The sequence below is a fragment of the Anser anser genome, assembly GCF_964211835.1.
Source record: "Anser anser genome assembly, chromosome: 13".
In the NCBI taxonomy this organism is placed as follows: Eukaryota; Metazoa; Chordata; class Aves; order Anseriformes; family Anatidae; genus Anser; species Anser anser.
In genome coordinates, this window is record NC_139734.1 from 3,255,995 (window position 1) to 3,273,934 (window position 17,940).

The following is a 17,940-nucleotide window of genomic DNA, read 5'->3' on the forward strand; positions in this document are numbered from 1 at the left end:
TTCTGGAGGACATAATTATTCATGAAGCTTAGCTACTGGCTAACCATAAAATAAGCTCCTTCCTTTTACTGTCTCAGATTTGAATCAATTCTTATTTTATTTCCAAATTTCAAGAAGCTCCTGTTTGAGGCATTGCTTTTGGCTGGACCACCTTCTACCAGAGCATCATACCTGCTCAGCAAGGCTGCACACTCTCCCAGTAGGTAAATCAGCAGCTCTTCTGCCGATTGTCAGGAGTGCTCGAAAGGTGAAGATGCTGACAATCTTCCACAGAAAACTGTGTATACATAAACTCGCAGGCATTTCACAAGACTTGACATGTCCGTTCAGGCTGTTAATTTCAGAAGAGAAAAATCAAAAGAATGCGTTTCTTTATCATGCCCTAGCATCACGGTAGCTCACCCTAGTAGCAGATTCAGTATCATGGGTAAATACCAGAAAAGCATTGGTAGGGGAATCAGAAGTGTAAACTCAGGGGGGTGTGTATAGAGTGCTACTGTGAGTTAAGCTACAGTAACTCTGTCAGACTTTTTGGACCGTGTAAACACTGATTTAAGCTATTTCATTCACTCTTGCTGACATAGAGCTTGGGTCTTGCATATCAGCTCAATGCGAGTGCTATTTCTTCAGCTTGGGTTAGCTGATGGGTGGTAATTGCTAAGTTGCTGTACCTTGATTGTGTGTCTGAAACCTAAATAAGGCAGGAACCAGGCCGCTTGTCAACCAGAAAATGCAAATTCCAGGACAGACTGAGGAGCTACAAGTTTAAACAGGATTTTCCCCTACATTAACTAACAAGACTCTTTGGCCTTTCCATGATTCATAAACCAAGCAGAAACATAACAATTAAAAGAGGAAAAAGAAAGCACTTTAAGTGGATGGCTGACTTCAACTGTTTTGTCTTCTCAGTGGCTGCCGCCACCACCACAGCAGGGAGGCCGTGCAGTATGGGCTGGGGGTCCCCGACGAGTACATGGCGAATACGCACAGGCTCCTGACACTGACGCGGGGCTCCCCTGCTCTCAGAGGTTGGGTGCTCTGGCAGCCATCTCCCACCTCCGCAGCTACTCCCATTGCCCATGTGCCCACACCAGGGTCACCCCCTGGGATGGGGTCACCTGCCTGGGCTTGGTCCCTCCAAGCAGGAATTCAGGAGCAGATCTGCAGCCCAAATACTCTGGGTGAGGCAGAAGCAGCCGTAGCCAGACCCTCTCAGGCTCTTGCATGCTGTTTGCTATGTGCTGCTGAAACCCTGCTCTGAATACAGGAGTAGTGATTCCCCCATGGGCTCTCTTGCAGCACTCATCTCCATAGTATGACGTGGTGTGTAAACATTATCTCAATTTGTGAGATGAAGAGTTTGTTAACTCTGTTTCACACATGAGAAACTGTGACACAGGATGCTAAGGGCTACAGTACCCTTTGGGATCTCAGTGCGAAGGTGACAGGAAAGCATTTTGATAATACCAGGAGTTCAGCTGTATGGCCTGCAGACTTTGCTTGCATTGCTGAGGGCTGTTCCCTTGTTTCTTCTTTTGCTTCCAAATCACCCATCTTCACCCCTCCTCACCTCTGGCTTCTCATGCGGCTCCCAGTTGAAGTCCCCTGAGGCTTCACCTCCCTTCACCCTCTTCCTTACTCAGACCGACTCACTCAGGGCTTCAGTTTTCATTGCTGTTTCCCTGTCCAGCTTGCACAGAGGCAGCTCCCCATCTTTCCTTCCATAAAGCATTGCTTCTCCTACCATGTCGCCTTTCCTGGCACTTCCCCATTCTCCATACCTTAGAGAAGTCTGAGGCAAACACCCCAGAGACAAAATTTCAGCCTGAAGGGCTGAGACGTGACAAAGTTATAAGCTGAGTTTGGGCAGTATGTAATGCTCTGGACCTCTGTTCATAAACCATACCACTGGCTTGTCCCTAACCAATTTCATAAAGGGAAATTCTCAGGTAAGTCCAAGACGCAAATGTGCCAGGTAAGAGGAGTTTACTAGTACAGTGCAAAGACATCAGAATAAGTTATGTGAAGAGGGAGAAATTGATGCCATTTATTGCTGACATGGCTTTCCCCCTGTCTCTCTGTCTTTCTCCCTTTATATTTGTTCCATTTTGGAACCAGAAATGAATACAAATTAGTTTAATAAAATTTCCCAACTGAGATACAAAACATTTGGAAATGATTTTAAAATACACCATGCAGCTGAAATGTCATGGTTAATTTTAAGATGCAGCATGCAGCTAATAACCTCTGGCTATTTCAATGGTGCAGAAGATTGTAATTATTCACCTGTTAAAGCAAATGCTGCTTTAACAAGTCTGATCACAGTTGAAAAGGAGGAGTGGAGAGGACAGTTAGACAGATGCTGTCTCAGTATGTCATCTGTGAATGATGCCTTTGTAGCTCTTTGGGAGGAATTATCTAGCTATGAAGAAAAAAGCTATCATACAAAATGGACTGTTTCCTGTAATAGCAACTTTTTTGAGAATTTCCTTTGACAAAGTTTTCCCAGTTATGGTATTGCAATGGGGACAGTGCTAGAAGAGTTCCCAGCTGGTATAACACATCCTTTCACATGGGGAAAGAAAAAAAATGTTAAACGAGTTCAAAAAAGTCATTAATGGTAACCAAATCACTGTTTCCTCAGTGCTATCCAATATTATTTTCATAGCAATGGATGTTTTCTTCTTGCCCTCATCACCGTTTTGGCATTTTTTGCCTTTGATCAAGAATCTATGGGGCACCATTCATCATGCCGTTAATTCATGATTGCTCCCATCCCTTGTGTTTCACTGGCGCATAGGAGGAGCTTTGCAATTGTGAGTGAGGCTTGTGGCAGTCCTTGGGCAGAGTGAAGGGATGTGGGGAGCCTTCTGCTGGATCTTTCCTGGCTGTAAGGAGATGCTCATCGTCCAAGAAATGCTGGGAAGCAAGTGTCACCGTGAGAGTGCTCTCTGAAATCCTTTTCTCAATTACATCTGTCCACCTCCTGCTGGTTTTCTCCAGCAAGGAGACAAATTTAGGTCACTAAACTCAGGTTGAGGTGGACCTGGCCTGCATCTGACCAGGCAATGACCTCAAAGCAGGTCTGTGTGAGAGGCCCCAGCTGATGAGTGCCACCCAATGCCCGGCTTTTGGTTATAGCTATGTCTCCACACCACATACAGGAATATTGTGTCACACTAGAAGCCTTTATTTCTGTCATGAATTGACTAAAATAAAGAAAACGGAGCTGTCCCCTAATGGTGGCTGGGGATTTTCTTGTGTCTAAGCTCCAGTAAATGCTTTTTCCTGATGTATTTTCCTATTTGGAGGCAGTGTTCTACACAACCTCAATTTTAATATTTAATTTTTGTTTTTAAGAAAAACAGCTTGATCTGCCTTCATCCCACACTGATCTCAGTAAATGTTGGGTAATTTAAATCATAAAAAGCTTTTTTGCAGGAGGCTGTGCCCATGTAGCACTGAAAAGAACTTTGTATACCAAAATCATGACGCTCAAGCGTGGAAGGTAGAAAGCACCTTGAAGTGGTAATGAAGTAAGTTCCTGCTGTTTAACAGAAAGTTTTGATAAGATCACATTCGTTAGGAGAGTACTTACCAGAAGAGCTGCAACTCATTTTGTGGAAAGAAAGACACCAATGGAAAGTAGCAAAATGGGAAAATCTAGCTGTTCATGTTCTTTACAAAACGCATCCTTTGTGCATTTCCTCAGAGAAAGCAGGCGTGGTGGGTGGTGGGCCTGGGCCATCACTGTTCTATTCTGTTCTGGCTTTGTTTGCTGATGGCTTCAGAGCCAACAGATGATACCATTGTGTTTTTCAGCTTAAGTGCAGTAAGCCCCCTTCATGCCTCACATTCTTTCCTCTTCTGGGAAAAAATGTAGATTTGTCAGATGAGTGCAGAGCTCCCACTTGTGCTTGCAAGGCCGTGATAGGAATGTCATACCCCTCCCGTATTCCATGCAGTGCTCAATAATTCCATGTTCCCAAAGTCTTGCTCCTTTCTCTGTATCTCAGGGGCTTTTATCTGAGATATTCTTTGAGTTTTCTCTAGGCTTAGTTGAGTTATTTTATAGTTGGAACTCTTTTTATACATGATAGGTGTCTACTGCATAGCTCACCCGTCTTTGTCCTGAATGTTACTTAATCTGGCCTTTATTTTTCAGCTTGTCTGGCTTACTAAACCCATTTGGCAGAGTGCTAAAAGCCATCAGACATTTCAGAGTCAGGGCAGCACCCCAGCCCCTCAAGCAATTCAAGTTATGCAATCTCGTAGGAAGAGAAAATGAAAGAAACAACAGATGGCAGCTTTCTGGACAACTGAGCCATTTCTGGAAAAAAACGGATTTTAAAGAGATTGAAGCAGTTGGCAGGCTTCAGGATAACCAAGAACAAGGCCTGGTAATATGCAGGGTATTATAAAAACAGGAGGCAAGAGAGTGAGGTTTAGATTTTTTACAAACTGATCCTGTTTGTTTTGAGGCTTGAAAGAAAAAGATTGTGGAGCTGGTCAGATAGCTGCTTCAGAGAGAAGGGACAAAATGCCAAGGTGCCTCTGGTATTTCCCAGCACACTGTGGGCTGTAAAATCCTAGTTCCAGTAACCACGGCTTAGCTGGTGATCTAAGTGCCCAGATGAAGGAAAGACCCTTGTCATTTTCAGATAGATAGGGCTGCTCTTGAAACACTGAATACATAGGCTCCCAGAGGTTTTAAGAAAGGACATGATAGTACAAGGTTGTCTAAAATGGGAGACTGAAATCCCAGAATTGTAGGGGTTGGAAGGGACCTCAAGAGATCATCATGTCCACCCCCCCTGCCAAAGCACGTTCCTTAGAGCAGGTTGCCCAGGTAGGCGTCCAGACAGGCCTTGAATATCTCCAGAGAAGGAGACTCCACAACCTGCCTGGGCAGCCTGTTCCAGTGCTCCGTCACCCTCACATGAAGAAGTTCTTTCTCATATTGTTGCGGAACTTCCTGTGCTCCATTTTGTGGCCGTTGCCCCTTGTCCTGTCCCCACAAACCACTGAAATGAGGTTGACCATATCTTTTTGTCTCCCACACTTAAGGTATTTATAAACATTGATAAGATCCCCCCCTCAGACTTCTTTTCTCAAGGCTGAACATACCCAGGTCTCTCAGCCTCTCCTCATACGGGAGATGCTCTAGGCCCCGTATCATCTTCGTTGCCCTCCGCTGGACTCTCCAGGAGATCCCTGTCTTTTTTGTGCCGGGGAGCCCAGAACTGGACACAGTACTCCAGGTGAGGCCTGACCAGGGTGGCTGCATTGCCATGGGACAGATGGGAGAGCAGTGCCGTCCTTCTGTATCCTTCCCTCATTCTGCAACCCCAGTGGGTTTTTCACACCAAGGGCTCTTTTTGGGCCCCTACAAAAGTCCCCAAAGGGCTGCAGCAGCTGGGCTTGCTGGGGGAAGCAGAGGCAGCTGCTTTCTTCCATAGGTTCCCAACAGGTGAGCACAGCCAGCCAACTTTCAGGTCCACATGGCAGCAGGCAGAAAGCCATGTCTGTGGGGACGCAAGACGAATTGGTGCGTGAGGTGGTGATGTGGTCGCACCCAGAGGAGGCCGGCGCCTCCGCTGCTGCACGGGGAGCTTGCCCCCGCAGCAGCCCTGACGGGAGGGAGAGGCGGCATGTCACATGCCTCCGAATGTCATCGTGCTGGGAGTTGAGCGGTGGCGGGGAGAGCTCACAAATCATGACAGGGATTTTCTCTCCTGCTTTGTGGGGTTATAGCAGTGTGACAACTGTTAACAGCTTCCTGCTCAGGTAAATTATACCAGAGACCGCTTTGCAGAGGTTGCTTTAATGACTTTTTAATAAGAATTTATCCAGGAGCCGTGACATGGAGCGTAAGTAATTGCAATCATACGCTATCTGTGTCATTGATGGTTTCTGCTATTTTGTAATAACTACTACAATACTGTGTATAATTGGAAAGAAATGTATTTTGTTGTTGTTTTGGTTTGTTTGTTTGTTTGTTTGTTTGTTTTCTAAAGAATAAGAATTGATCCTGAAATAGTGAACAGTCCCTAAAATCCTGCTGTGTATTCATGTAAATCTATGTAAAATAATACATGGTCTTTTTTATCTGATACCATCTAAACTAATGTTGCACCCATGGAACTACCGTCAGTTCTCTCTGCTTCTGAGTTAAAATTTGGTTATTGGTATAATAATCTACCATATAAATTATTCACTGTATTGGGTTCTTAAAAGAAGCAGGACTGAGTCTGGATGTCAGTATGCCTTATGCTGTTAATGTATGACTCCTTACTCTTGAAGGAGTCAAATTAGATTTGAAAAGATAGAAGATTTCACACTCTTATAAAACTCTTGTCAGTGTTTGAGAATTAGGAATGTACTCATAAGGCAAAAAGTAATTTACCTGGATTTTGTGGTTCTAGCTTTCCAAATAAGTTACATTCATGTTATTGCTTCTGGGAACATCTGCATTTAAATAAATCATAGACCAGCAAGATTATATGCCAATAATTCACATTTTCTTTTTCCTGGCAAAGTATGCCCGGTGTTTGTCCGTAAAAGGAGGTCACTGAAAAAAATAAAATAAATAAAAACACTGAGGCAGGAATCAGGGCATTGTCACTTAACCTGGAATAACTGAATATTGCTAAAAGAGATCTGAGTCAGACCAATTCCCTGATCCAAAAACCAAAAAAACAAAAAACACCAAAACCCACCAGTGCGATGAAGATCGCATCTGGTCTGTGTCTCAGTTTTCTATTGGCCTAGAATGTTTATGGGTGAGTTTATTGTTAAGGAAAGGTTAGCAGATGAACTGATTCCCCCTAACAGAGTGAAACCTAGCAGTAGAAATGAGTAATAAATATCTGTTTTTTGTTTGTTTTCCACAGGCATCAGGGTTACGTTTATACCTACAGAGTGTCCAAGACAGAAACTGGGTCCTGGAGTGCTGAGGTGTGTACTTCTCTTTTTCTCTTCCAAAAACTTCTCTATCCTGTTTAGTATTAGTATTGATTGAATGAAATATATTCAAATTATTCATGTTTCTGCAAAGTCTGATTTTCATTGAAGGTAATGATCTTGAATGAGCCCATCACTAAGATGTCTTGGTGCCGCTTCTGACAATTTTGAACTCATAAATTAATTCCCTGTTACTTTTCAGCTATTGCATAATGCATTAGTGCATTATTTTGCATCATTTTAAATTACAAAAATATTGTGTTTTTATAATTTGACAAGCACAATCAGTATTCAATTCCCTTCTATCTCACATACCATGAACACCAGCATATTTAAAGAAATGTTTTTCAATGTGCAGTTTTAAACTTAATTTTTCTTCAGATTAATTTATCACAGGTGCAATATGGTATATATGGTAGCCAAAACTTGTTACAAAAATCTATTTTCACACATACGATAAGAAACTGGTAGTGCAGGTGCAGCGTGACACTATTTGCGATAGAGAGAACAATTGAGGTTGTTGGAATCTAGATGCTGGCCTTATTTCTTTTATGAAAGTCTTGTTCTTTGTATGTAGTCAGCGTATTACTCCATAATTATATTTCTGTTTGCACCTTAATGAACACCGATATACAAACATAAAAAGTTGCTAGACAGGCATAATGCCTTGGCCATTGTGATAACAGAAATGGCTGTAGTGCTCTGGTGTTACACAGAATCAGGTCAGGGAATAAAACCAACTCACATTACTGCAGAGTACCTAATGATCCGCCTCGCCCTTGGGAGCGGGAGGAAGATTTCACTCATTTATTCCTGTAAGGCCTTGGGAGCAAACCCTGAGGGTTTGTGCTGCCCAGGAGGGCTGGGACAAGCAGTGGTGCCCAGACAGGTGCTGGGACCCCCAGGGCTCTCTGACTGCCCGGGGAGTTCCCTGAGCAGGGCTGCAGCCTGGCCCTGTCACTGCAGTGTCTGGTGTTTGGCCTGCTACAGCTCCTCCCATGACCTCTACTGGCTTTCTGCACATGAGTCTTAGGCTTTTCCTGGTTGTGTTGAGGAGAACTTTATCTGTGTTTCACAACACAGGTGTCCAGAAATGTGCCTAACAAGCACCACAGGCTCTGGGTTTCTCTTGTTGTGGTGATTAGAAAATTATCCCTCTTCCAGCCTCCTACCTCCATGGCGTGAAACCTCTCCTGGTGTGGGGAGGCCGCTGTGCACTGGTGTGGGAGGAGAGCACCCACTGCTCATTAGCTTGCTTTAAGCTGGCAGGCAGAGGGGGCTGAGGGAAGGGCTCGCTCCATCCCTGGATGTAGTTGCATTTCTGAGGACAAAGCTTCTGCATCAGGACCCTGAGCACCGCCGTCCCCTCATCTCTCGCCTTTGGCTTCACAGACGGCACCTGGGGTTCACCGGCGGCTCTTTCGGAAAGTGCACAACCTCATTTCAGCTTTCCAGAAACCTGACCAAGGCATCATCACACCCCTGCAGCACCCAGTCGTCAACCACGCAAAAGTTGCATGTCCCGCAGGTACCCACAGGGAGACTCAGCTGAGCAGGGCCCTGTATGGTGGGGATGGAGGTCTTGGGCCTGTTTGCATCATTGGCCTAAAGGAGCCAGCACCAGGGCACTGACAAAAATGTGACTTATTAGGGGCTGTCAGTGTGTTCAGAAAATTGTTTTTGAATTTGTATTCCTGAGTGATACTCTGGCGTATGTATTCCTGAGTGATACTCAGGAGGTGGCTACCTGCCCTCCCCACCACTGTGGCTCTTGTAGGGATGGTTCATCTGATCTGTCCTTTCTCTTGCAGTGTTCATCCTTCTGTATTTTTGTGATTATTTTTCTTTAGGGAGAAATGACAGCCGTGACTTCTACCTGCAGCCAGCACGAAGCCATTTCCCAGAGTGACATGACTGTACCTTCCAGTACTGCCTCTAGTCCATGCTCTAGAACAGAACAAGCTATACGATAGTAAATACAACTCCGTGAGTTTTCCTGTAACATTTGCAGAAATGTGTTTCATAGTTTTTCTATCTCAAGGTTTAGAAGTTTTTAGTTTCAAAATGTTTTGATTTTTTTTTTTATGAGCGAGAAGACAAAAAAATCAACTACTAAATGGTGTCATATCTTTTTTTTTTTTTTCTCTTTGTAATCCTAAGTGCAAAATATTTTCTCACCTCAAGACTATTTCCTCTGTTTTACATGACTTGACTTTGGACTCTTCTGTGCTTTGTTCTGGTTGAAATTTATGCAAAACTGGGCAACGCCCCTTCTGTAGGCTTAGAAAAATGGCTTATATTGAGGTGTCCTTGCCTTGAACACAGACTTGCTGTCTGTGTGACTATCATTCATACAGGGCCAAAAATATTCTGGATGTGGCCCCAGGAGGATCCCCACTTCTCCCATCATACCGGGCATTCTGTAACTCACCAGAACCAGCCAGCACTGCCTCCATATACAAAATTTATAGTTTGTGCGGACACTTGAAAGCTTTAGCAATGTGCTGAGTAGATGAGAACGAGTAGTGAAGAACATAATTCTTTGGTTTTTAGATATTCTCTGCACTTGAAAAAAAAACACCCACTGCATATAATTTTTAAAAAATAAATTATTTTTGCATGATATTTTCTTTTCTTTCCATATTGTGTGTGTTTGTATGCTGCTGCTGCTGAGCTCCTGTGGGAAAGGTTTACATCCACAGCACTTGTCAGCTTGCAGAATTGGAGCACTTGCTGTTTAAACTCAGTGTCCTGCCTGAACTGTCAGACAGTAGGCAACATTTGTAAACAGACTTGATGTCCTACAACCCTCTTGGTTTGTGTCGTTGTTAGTCATGCTTTAACTAGCTCAAATGGTCCTAACTATCAAAAAGTGTGATTCTCCTGCACTTCTTTCCAAAGCACAAGACTACAGTGACTGCAAATGGATGACAAAAATATATATTAAAAAAAAAAAAAAAGAACCACAACCAAACAACATCTGTAAACATTGTATAACCACTCATAGGGTGCTTTGGATAAATGTTTCATGCGTATACTTCCAAGTTCTTCTGTGCAGCTTAGAAGACTGGAACCTTGTGCTAATAGGTAAAAAAGGTTTTTACCTTTTAATAGGTAAAAAGGTTTTTACCTATTTAGCAAAGAGCTAAATGGGCTGCCGGCATGGGCATTCAGCAAGGTTTAGCTGCTCCATGCAGCATTTATGTTTGGATTTGAGAAGGTTGGAAGTTTTTTTTGTTTGTTTGTTTTTTCTTTTTATTTTCCCCTTCCTATAAGTGGCTGCGTATGAGAGAGAGAGAGAAGTGCAAGCAATAAAACATTCATTTGAAGGACAAAATGCTCCTTGTAAACCCTCAACGGGAATAAATGCAATAAATAAACAGTCCTGTGATAACAGGAAGCAGTGGACAATGCTGTTGCAAATTTGTGATGCTTGTAGTTCATTACTCAATGTCTGTCTAAATTAAGGCCACATTTCATTTGTAGTGAAATGTCCTGCCTCCCCTCCCCTTCAAATCATATTTTACAGTGTGTGTATATGTTTTGCACTGTGCCTCCTTCTTACATATGCTGGCTGGTTGAAGCAAGGGCTTTGTCTTAATACAGGGGCAGATCCAGAATTCCAGGATGATTTACTCTTTAATAAAATATTTAAAAGCTTTTTTTTTTTTTTTTTTTTTTAAATTTGTTACATAATTCAGCAGATGTCAGCCATGGTGATTCTGAACTGAACATTACCAGCACTGAGCGCAACATCCAGCACCAGCTGGTTTTCTATCGGGTGTGCTGATTGAATGTTTTACTCCTTTTCTGTGCCTTGAAGGTTTCTGGGCTTGCTGTACACCTGCGGCGGATGGTCTGTGGCTGCTCCTGGTTCTGTGCTCCTGCAAACCTGATGCAAACTGACCTGCTGCTGTGTAAGCAGAGTGCGTGCCCCTTGGGCTTCCTGGCAGAGCCCCTTTGCTTTCCAAGTGCTGTGTCTGGACACAACCTGGTTCAGGCTGGCCTCTCTTGGGACAGAGGAGCCAAGAAAAGTGTGCTTGGAAGTGGCAGATGATTGTGCCATGGTGATAAATATGGTGGGGAGCACCGTGCCCAAGGGCTGTTTCCTGTGGAAATGTCACAAGCCAAGGCTGTCGGTGCTGCATGGTGCAAATCCTGCAGTGCAACAGCAGCTCTGTGGTGCAGTGAGCTAAGGCTAACTGTCTTGACTATGGGTGAATCCAGAAGTGCATTGTTATTTTTAAAAAACTACATAAAATAGGCCAGAAGATGCCATTTTTTTGTTTAAAGCTGAGAATGTTGTTTCAGTTTCTGATGTGAATTATTAAGACAGAAGCTTGTTTGTATTGTTTCTTTTGGGTTCCCAGGAGTCTGGAATTGCTGTAGGCTTAATCAAGGTGCAAACAGTCAGAGAAGTTCATGCTACCCATGGGACAAGGAGTTGGCATTTGGTTATAGGAACAGTAATATGGAAATTACTGAGATTTCATGCATTGACTTTAGTATGAAAATCTACAGGTCCTTTAAAAAGCAGCGCCCCATTTTGTGGACACGATTTAATTGGGAAACATCTGTAGCACCTTTTTCCTTCCCGCCAGCTCCTCTGGGCTCCGCGACACTGGGACGCAGCTCCCTTGCTCTGTCCTGTCCTCCTCCAGCCCTTGTGCTCCTGCCTCTGCCACTGGTTTGGTGGCTTCAATGGGGGCTCTGTGTCCTGGCCTGCCCTGGCACAGGTGATGCTGCTGCTACCTGCAGGCTGCTGCTGATCCCCCTGCTTCAGCCTCTACCAGACCCTCCCCTGCTCCCTGGCTGGGGCAGGGACAGGCTGCCTGCAGCACTAAACCAATACCATTGCCCGGGGTATTATTTTTTTTTCCATTTCCACTACAGCAGCCCTTCAGCCTTGCTTCTTCCTCATCCAACACTGCCCTCACACTGGATTAGCACCCAGCCCAGCTGCTCCAATCTGATTTTCACCATGTACCTTTTCCTTTAGCCTTAAACACTCCTCCTGCCCCTCCAGTTTGATCTCTCCTCCTCTGGGCTGCATGTGTTATTTAAATTTTAATTTATTTATTTTTTCTTATGTGCGTACACACAGTCATTCATCACCACCTATTTGAAGGCGGCCAGGAAATCAGAGCTACTGAATGTGCAAGATGCTTCAACTGTGCTGCTCGTCCCCTACCACCACTGCCACCTTCACCCACGCAGTTCTGGGGAGCGCAGAGGCATTGAGCAGCATTTTTTTAATGCTCACATTTACTCTGATCAAGTTTAGGAACTTGTATGCAGAAACAGGCTGTGATTTTGCAGGCAGTGCTATCAGAGTTATATGCATGAACTTTGGTGAATCAGAAGTATAATTAGATATTGCTGGCAACACCCTTGCAGCTTTTACATCAAACAATGCTGTTTGAAGCCCTTATTTTACTGTACGCTTTTTAATGACACACTTAGAATATCCCAAATACATGGTGTCAACAGAGACAATGTCACGTGTTATCAGTTTGCACCTTTATTTTTTAAAAATGAAATAGTCAAAGTACTTTCTTTTTCAAATATCGACACATAATATATTAACTTTCAATATTTACAGCGTGTTGCTGGGATGTTCTTGTAGAAAATGCATGCTTCTGGCCTGAAACCCAGAGCAAAATGCATCAGACCATTTAACTGCAGCCATGTAACATAAACCTGTACAGTATCCAGTCACTATTCAGCACAGGAGTTAGAGCAGGAATAAAAAAATTGGGACCTATTGTTTCCTAGCAACAAGGCTGAGGCTGTTATAACACAATTTCTGTAAGATTAGAACCTCTAACTGGTGTCAGACAGAAACTGAACATCTTGGCATACATTGTAAACATTTTACTGTTCATGAGAAAGCGAAAAAGGAACATTACTTTGACATATATCGTATGCTATGCTTCTCTTTCTCTTTTATTGACACTTCTGCCTGAAGAGTATGAAGACTTTAATGTGTTATCATGGTTCATACAAGTAAAATACTGTCAAGGACACAATCTGATATACTAACATTTATTAAAAGGCTAAAGTCCACCACGAGATCTAAGGAAAAACCGGTAACTGTCGAACACGTTTCCTTAGACAAAGAATGGCAGGCGATGAATGCCCGGACACATCCACATGCGTCGGACGCCACCGTTCCCCGTTTCTGCTGAGAAGTGATTCTCCTTAAGGTTGGGACGCGTCTGACCTGTTAATGGTTTGTGTCAAGGACAGGTTTGAGTAACAGTCAGCATTTGCCGGGGAAACCCTTACGGCTGGCTGCGGCAGCCCGAGCCGAGCACCACTGCCTTGGGCAGCTCCCCAGAGCAAACTAATGCCTCAACAGGACTCTGCCCATCTTGTTTTCCTTCCGCTGAAATTGCGGCTCCTTTGCCTAAATGCTTTTCGCCTCGGGATCTGTGCCTTGGCTTCCAACACCACCAACCACCCGAGACAATTGGCAGGGACTGCAGGGCAGAGAGTAGCCGCCACTGAGAGGACCTTGAGGAACCCAAACTAAACGGCTAGAATGGGTATACCCGGTTGCACATTGACCAGTTCATATACAGTTATTTGGCTATGCTCTACATATATATCTATATATATATTTATACCTTTGAAATGTTATAGACTTGCTAAATAAATATGAAAGCAAAGGAAACATTACGTGTACACACATTTTGGCTGTCATAAAAAATATAGCATGTATTTCTCATGGTAGGTACTTTGCTACAGGATAGTGTGCAATAGTGGTTATTTTATTATTTTAATTTTATTTTATTTATTTCGTTTCATTATTTTATTTTTTTCCACTTTCAGAACCTTGTTTGCAGTGCAGAATGCTAGCATCAAATTATCTGATCTAAAGAACAATACAAATTTGCATGCCATTATTTTTCCTTTTTGCTTTTTCTCACTTGGGTCTCTAGGCTATAGTGCAAAATAATAATAATAAAAAAAAGCAAACAAAAAAGGAAAACAACAAAAAAGGGAAACTACAAAACAACAACACTCAGAAATTATTCTAACTACTAGAAAAAGAAAATGGAGACTGAAATATTCCCTGCCTCCATCTGAGGTTGTTCAAGAACAAGATGGTCCAAAGCTATTTGCTATAGTTACAGTTCTCACAACTCACTGCTGGCTGGCCCACACGGAGCTACAACTTCAGTCTCCAGTGCTCGTTTATCAATACAATTTCTTTAGCATTGTCATCTCAACACAACATTATTTTTAGCTTCCTAAATTACTGACACTGTTATGATGAAAGCCCTTTTTTCTTTTGTAACAGGGCCACGTAATATCATGTAATTCTTTAGACATCCATATTCTTGTAAGAAATATTGTTCAAAAATGTCCACCCAGGAACTGGAAAAATGCCGAATTGACTTTCAGAGACAAACACGTTTCACTCTTTGACCTTTTGGCATAATATGAGAACAACAGTAATCAAGGCAGTATTAAAAAACACAGCTGTAGGTAATACAAAGTGCATTTCCTGCATATAATACAAATATAACTTTCAGAAACTAAAGGCACAAGCTAACTAAATATGTATTACATACTAGAAATGCACAGTTCAAGGTAAATCTAATAGCTTCAAATATTTGTTTATAATGGATATTTAAAGCAGTTTGAAAATGATACGTCATTAGTGAATTGCAAAAAAGTATAATTGCTTAAAATATAAGTAAAATAGACTCTAATATTTGACATCTTGGATCAGTGATAAAATACATCATCACATTTATGAATGCACTCTCTATATACAATTCATAAATTATTTTTCCATTGATTAAAAGCATATTAGAGGCTCAAGGATTTGAAGGTCCATTTTTAGGCTGGTGTGGAGGTATTCAAATTCTCCATGATTTTTATGGAAAATTGTGGCAATCAGAGCTGTCAAAACTGGATGTCATCAGCTCCAAATTCTGTACAATAGTTAATGATGAGCCTGAGCAAGGTGTGTACATGCAGGTTTTGGTCCGCAGGCCCCCCTGGCTGGGGGCAGAAGGTGGTTTTGGGTCTGGCTCTCACCCAGCCGCATCCTGCACCCCCAAAGCTGCTCTGGCTCCCCGGGGGAACAGAGGGAGTTGGGGAAGAGATGCTGGAGGCACAAGGCTGAGACCTGAGGCCAAGCCCTGGAGGATCCAGGTCTCAGGTTCCAGTTCAGGCTCATCCCTAACTTTGGTACAGTCTGCTCCACCTGCCCAAAAACAAGGAAAAAAAAAAAAAAGGAAAAAAGAGGAAAGAAAGGAGGAGAGAGAAAGAACGCACTTTGTTGGCTTCAGGAAATCTGAGCAGAAATTGTTTCAATATATTTACTATGTCTGTTTTGTTAGAAATGTGCAATAACATCACTGTTACGGATACACAGGCTCTATAACAAGACTTCTAGCTTCCTTGGAAAGTCAGTAAAGGAAATGTGGTTACCCATCCCTCCCGTGTGCCCGCCCCCCACCCAAGCTAATCAGGTCTTTTAAAAATGACAAGCGAAAAGAAGGATCACCTACTCTGCTATGAAATAACTGTGCCAGCAGCACATGATACCTTGGGAAATAAAAATTTCTGCCCATGCAATATAATGCTTTTCTATGTGCTCTAGATATTGAGCTGGAAAGTGAAGAGTTATCCCCGAAATGTTCTACATTTATCAACATATGTACTATCCACACTTAGATTCATCAACTCCCAACCCACCAATCTTCTTCAGACTCCGAAAAATGAATAATACAACGGGATTATCAATTTGAGATGAAAATAACATGATGCCTAAACCCAACACCACTACAACTTCCAAATGATCTGTGAGAAGAAGAGTCCTGGCCCAGTGACTACAGGCAGGACTGATCCTGCACGGCTGCATATTGCTGCACCACGCGGATCCTCCCAGCTGAATAACAGAGGTTGTCCCAAAAGCACCGAGATGAAGCCCAATCCAGAGCATGCCGACATCAGGGGGAAGACCCCTGTTGACTACAGTGCTCTCAGGGCTGTTTTGGACATCTCTGGTACCTGGCTGAATCCCAGCTGTGCAGTGTGACCCCACACCCCTCTGCAAAGAGGATCTGCAGCTCCACTGTGTTGCTGGACTCCAGCACAACCCCCACACCAAGGCAACCAGGAGAGAAGCCCCCGCGTGTGAATGGAGACGCAACATGGTGTTCTTCACTGACTGAATGAGAGGTGGCCATGGCCCAGCAAAGGCAAAGCTCATATGGTACAGCCTTTATGTGCTGTATCCATAAAAATACTTACAAACTGTCTAATAAAAGTTGGGTTTTCCAGGTTAGAAAATCCCTTAGATCACAGCTGTGACAGATGACACGCGCAGGGTTGGTGAGCAATGACAAAGTTTCCGTACACAGTCTGGGTTTTGTATGCAATCCCTTGAACCTATGTGAGATCTCAATGGGATGAAACTACCCAGTAAATACAGGCTGCAGAATCGGGCTCTGTAACCTTTTAAATAATTGGTGAGTTACTAAATCAACAACAACAGAAAAGAAGTGGTGTTTCTTTAGAAGAAGGCAGAGCACGCTGCGCTCTCACCTGCCCCGCTTGGATGCGTGCTCTCACCCCGGGCTGTTCGTGCTCTCATGCAGCTATTAGCTCTGCTTCTGAAAGGTTTGAATACTGCCACACAAGAACTAAAAATCTCCACTGTCATCTCTCAAAGAGTTAAACGAACAATATTAAAATACCATCTTCTGTCACATTTAAAGGCAGTTGGATATGTTTTTTTCCTCTATATTTATATATACAGAGTTCTGATCTAGAAAAACCAATACAATAAACCATTTTACGTTTAAAAACAGGCAGTCTTTGGTGACGCAAAGGCAGAGATTTTCTTTGTTACCTTCTGCCTATTTCACTCTGTCTCATAAAGTGAATATTATTGGCACTGTCAGAAAGTTCAAGATACTGCTCCACTGACAAAACAAAATATCCATCGTAGCCTTGTACCCGCCCAGTGCTTAGAAGCTGTTGTTTCTCTCCGTCTGTCCATGCCCTAATCCCTTCTTCCCCTTCCTGCAGCCGTCTCTGCTCCTTAGTCCAGGCCTGAGCCACGGCTCTCTGCCTGGCTATCTCTAAGACATGGTTCTTTTCTTCTTCTACAGTTGTTCCATACCGAACGTTAAAGCACAGCGCGCCGTGCTGGAGCTGTATGTCAGCAAAGCGTCTAGTCCTCCCATTGATCACAGAAGTCATCTGCGACACTGTGACGTTGACGCCATTCTCCAGGATGCGTCGTCCTCCGGTGTTGCCGATTACGGCCAAATCTTCCTCCAGAGACCCCAGCTTGATGAAGTAGTGCGTGTCTCGGCCCTCTATGGTGAAGTGCAGGTTCTCCAGATAGTGAGCGTTGTTGAGGATGGCAGCGATGCGCCGGCTGTCCTCGTTAGCCACACCGATAATGTCCGCTGTCACTATACCATCCTTGATAGCAAATTTGATGCCTTTTCCAAACACTGAAGGAATAGCTGCAAACCTCAGTTGCTTCATGCTCTCATAGCACTTGCCATCACTATACCTGGGTGTCATAGGAAGTTGATCCAAGGATATAAAGTTTCGGAGTTGCTTTTGTAGCTCACACTGAATACCAAGGATAGTCTGGAAAAGAAAATACAAACAAAGTTTGCAGGAGAGGAATATTGTAGTTCTTCATGGTGTGTCACAGTTCCTACCAATATCTCAGCTGCTTAAAATGGATCTCCAATTATTTCACAAAACATCTTGCACATCTACAGAGCCTGGGTATTTGCACAGGCTTTCTAATCACCTACGGTACCACTTTCTGTCTCTTGGACTCTTTAGTTTCTAGAAAACAAGTGGAAAACGTGTTTATCACAAATGCTGTTGTCACACTTATCCTTCCTTTTTTCTTCCTCCCCTTCTTGAATTGTCACTCTAATGGCTGGTCTTTCAACTTATAGGCAAGGGGAAACCTGAATTCAAATC

The 17,940-nt window shown here is 43.3% G+C and overlaps 2 protein-coding genes across 13 annotated transcripts in view; one reads left to right on the top strand and one right to left on the bottom strand.

Annotated features, from left to right (window-relative positions):
- SH2D1A (SH2 domain containing 1A) overlaps positions 1 to 10,049 on the top strand; it is a 30,348-nt gene extending 20,299 nt beyond the window's left edge. For all 4 annotated transcript variants that reach the window (XM_083798018.1, XM_083798016.1, XM_083798015.1 and 1 more), the window contains 3 exons: positions 6,894 to 6,957; positions 8,356 to 8,491; positions 8,814 to 10,049. In XM_083798018.1, coding sequence (XP_083654144.1) covers positions 6,894 to 6,957; positions 8,356 to 8,491; positions 8,814 to 8,872 — 259 coding nt within the window. In that variant the 3' untranslated portion in view covers positions 8,873 to 10,049. The remainder of the gene's footprint in view (positions 1 to 6,893; positions 6,958 to 8,355; positions 8,492 to 8,813) is intronic.
- Positions 10,050 to 10,077: 28 nt separating this feature from the next.
- TENM1 (teneurin transmembrane protein 1) overlaps positions 10,078 to 17,940 on the bottom strand; it is a 332,069-nt gene continuing 324,206 nt past the window's right edge. For all 9 annotated transcript variants that reach the window (XM_083797987.1, XM_083797988.1, XM_083797990.1 and 6 more), the window contains one exon: positions 10,078 to 17,592. In XM_083797987.1, coding sequence (XP_083654113.1) covers positions 16,834 to 17,592 — 759 coding nt within the window. In that variant the 3' untranslated portion in view covers positions 10,078 to 16,833. The remainder of the gene's footprint in view (positions 17,593 to 17,940) is intronic.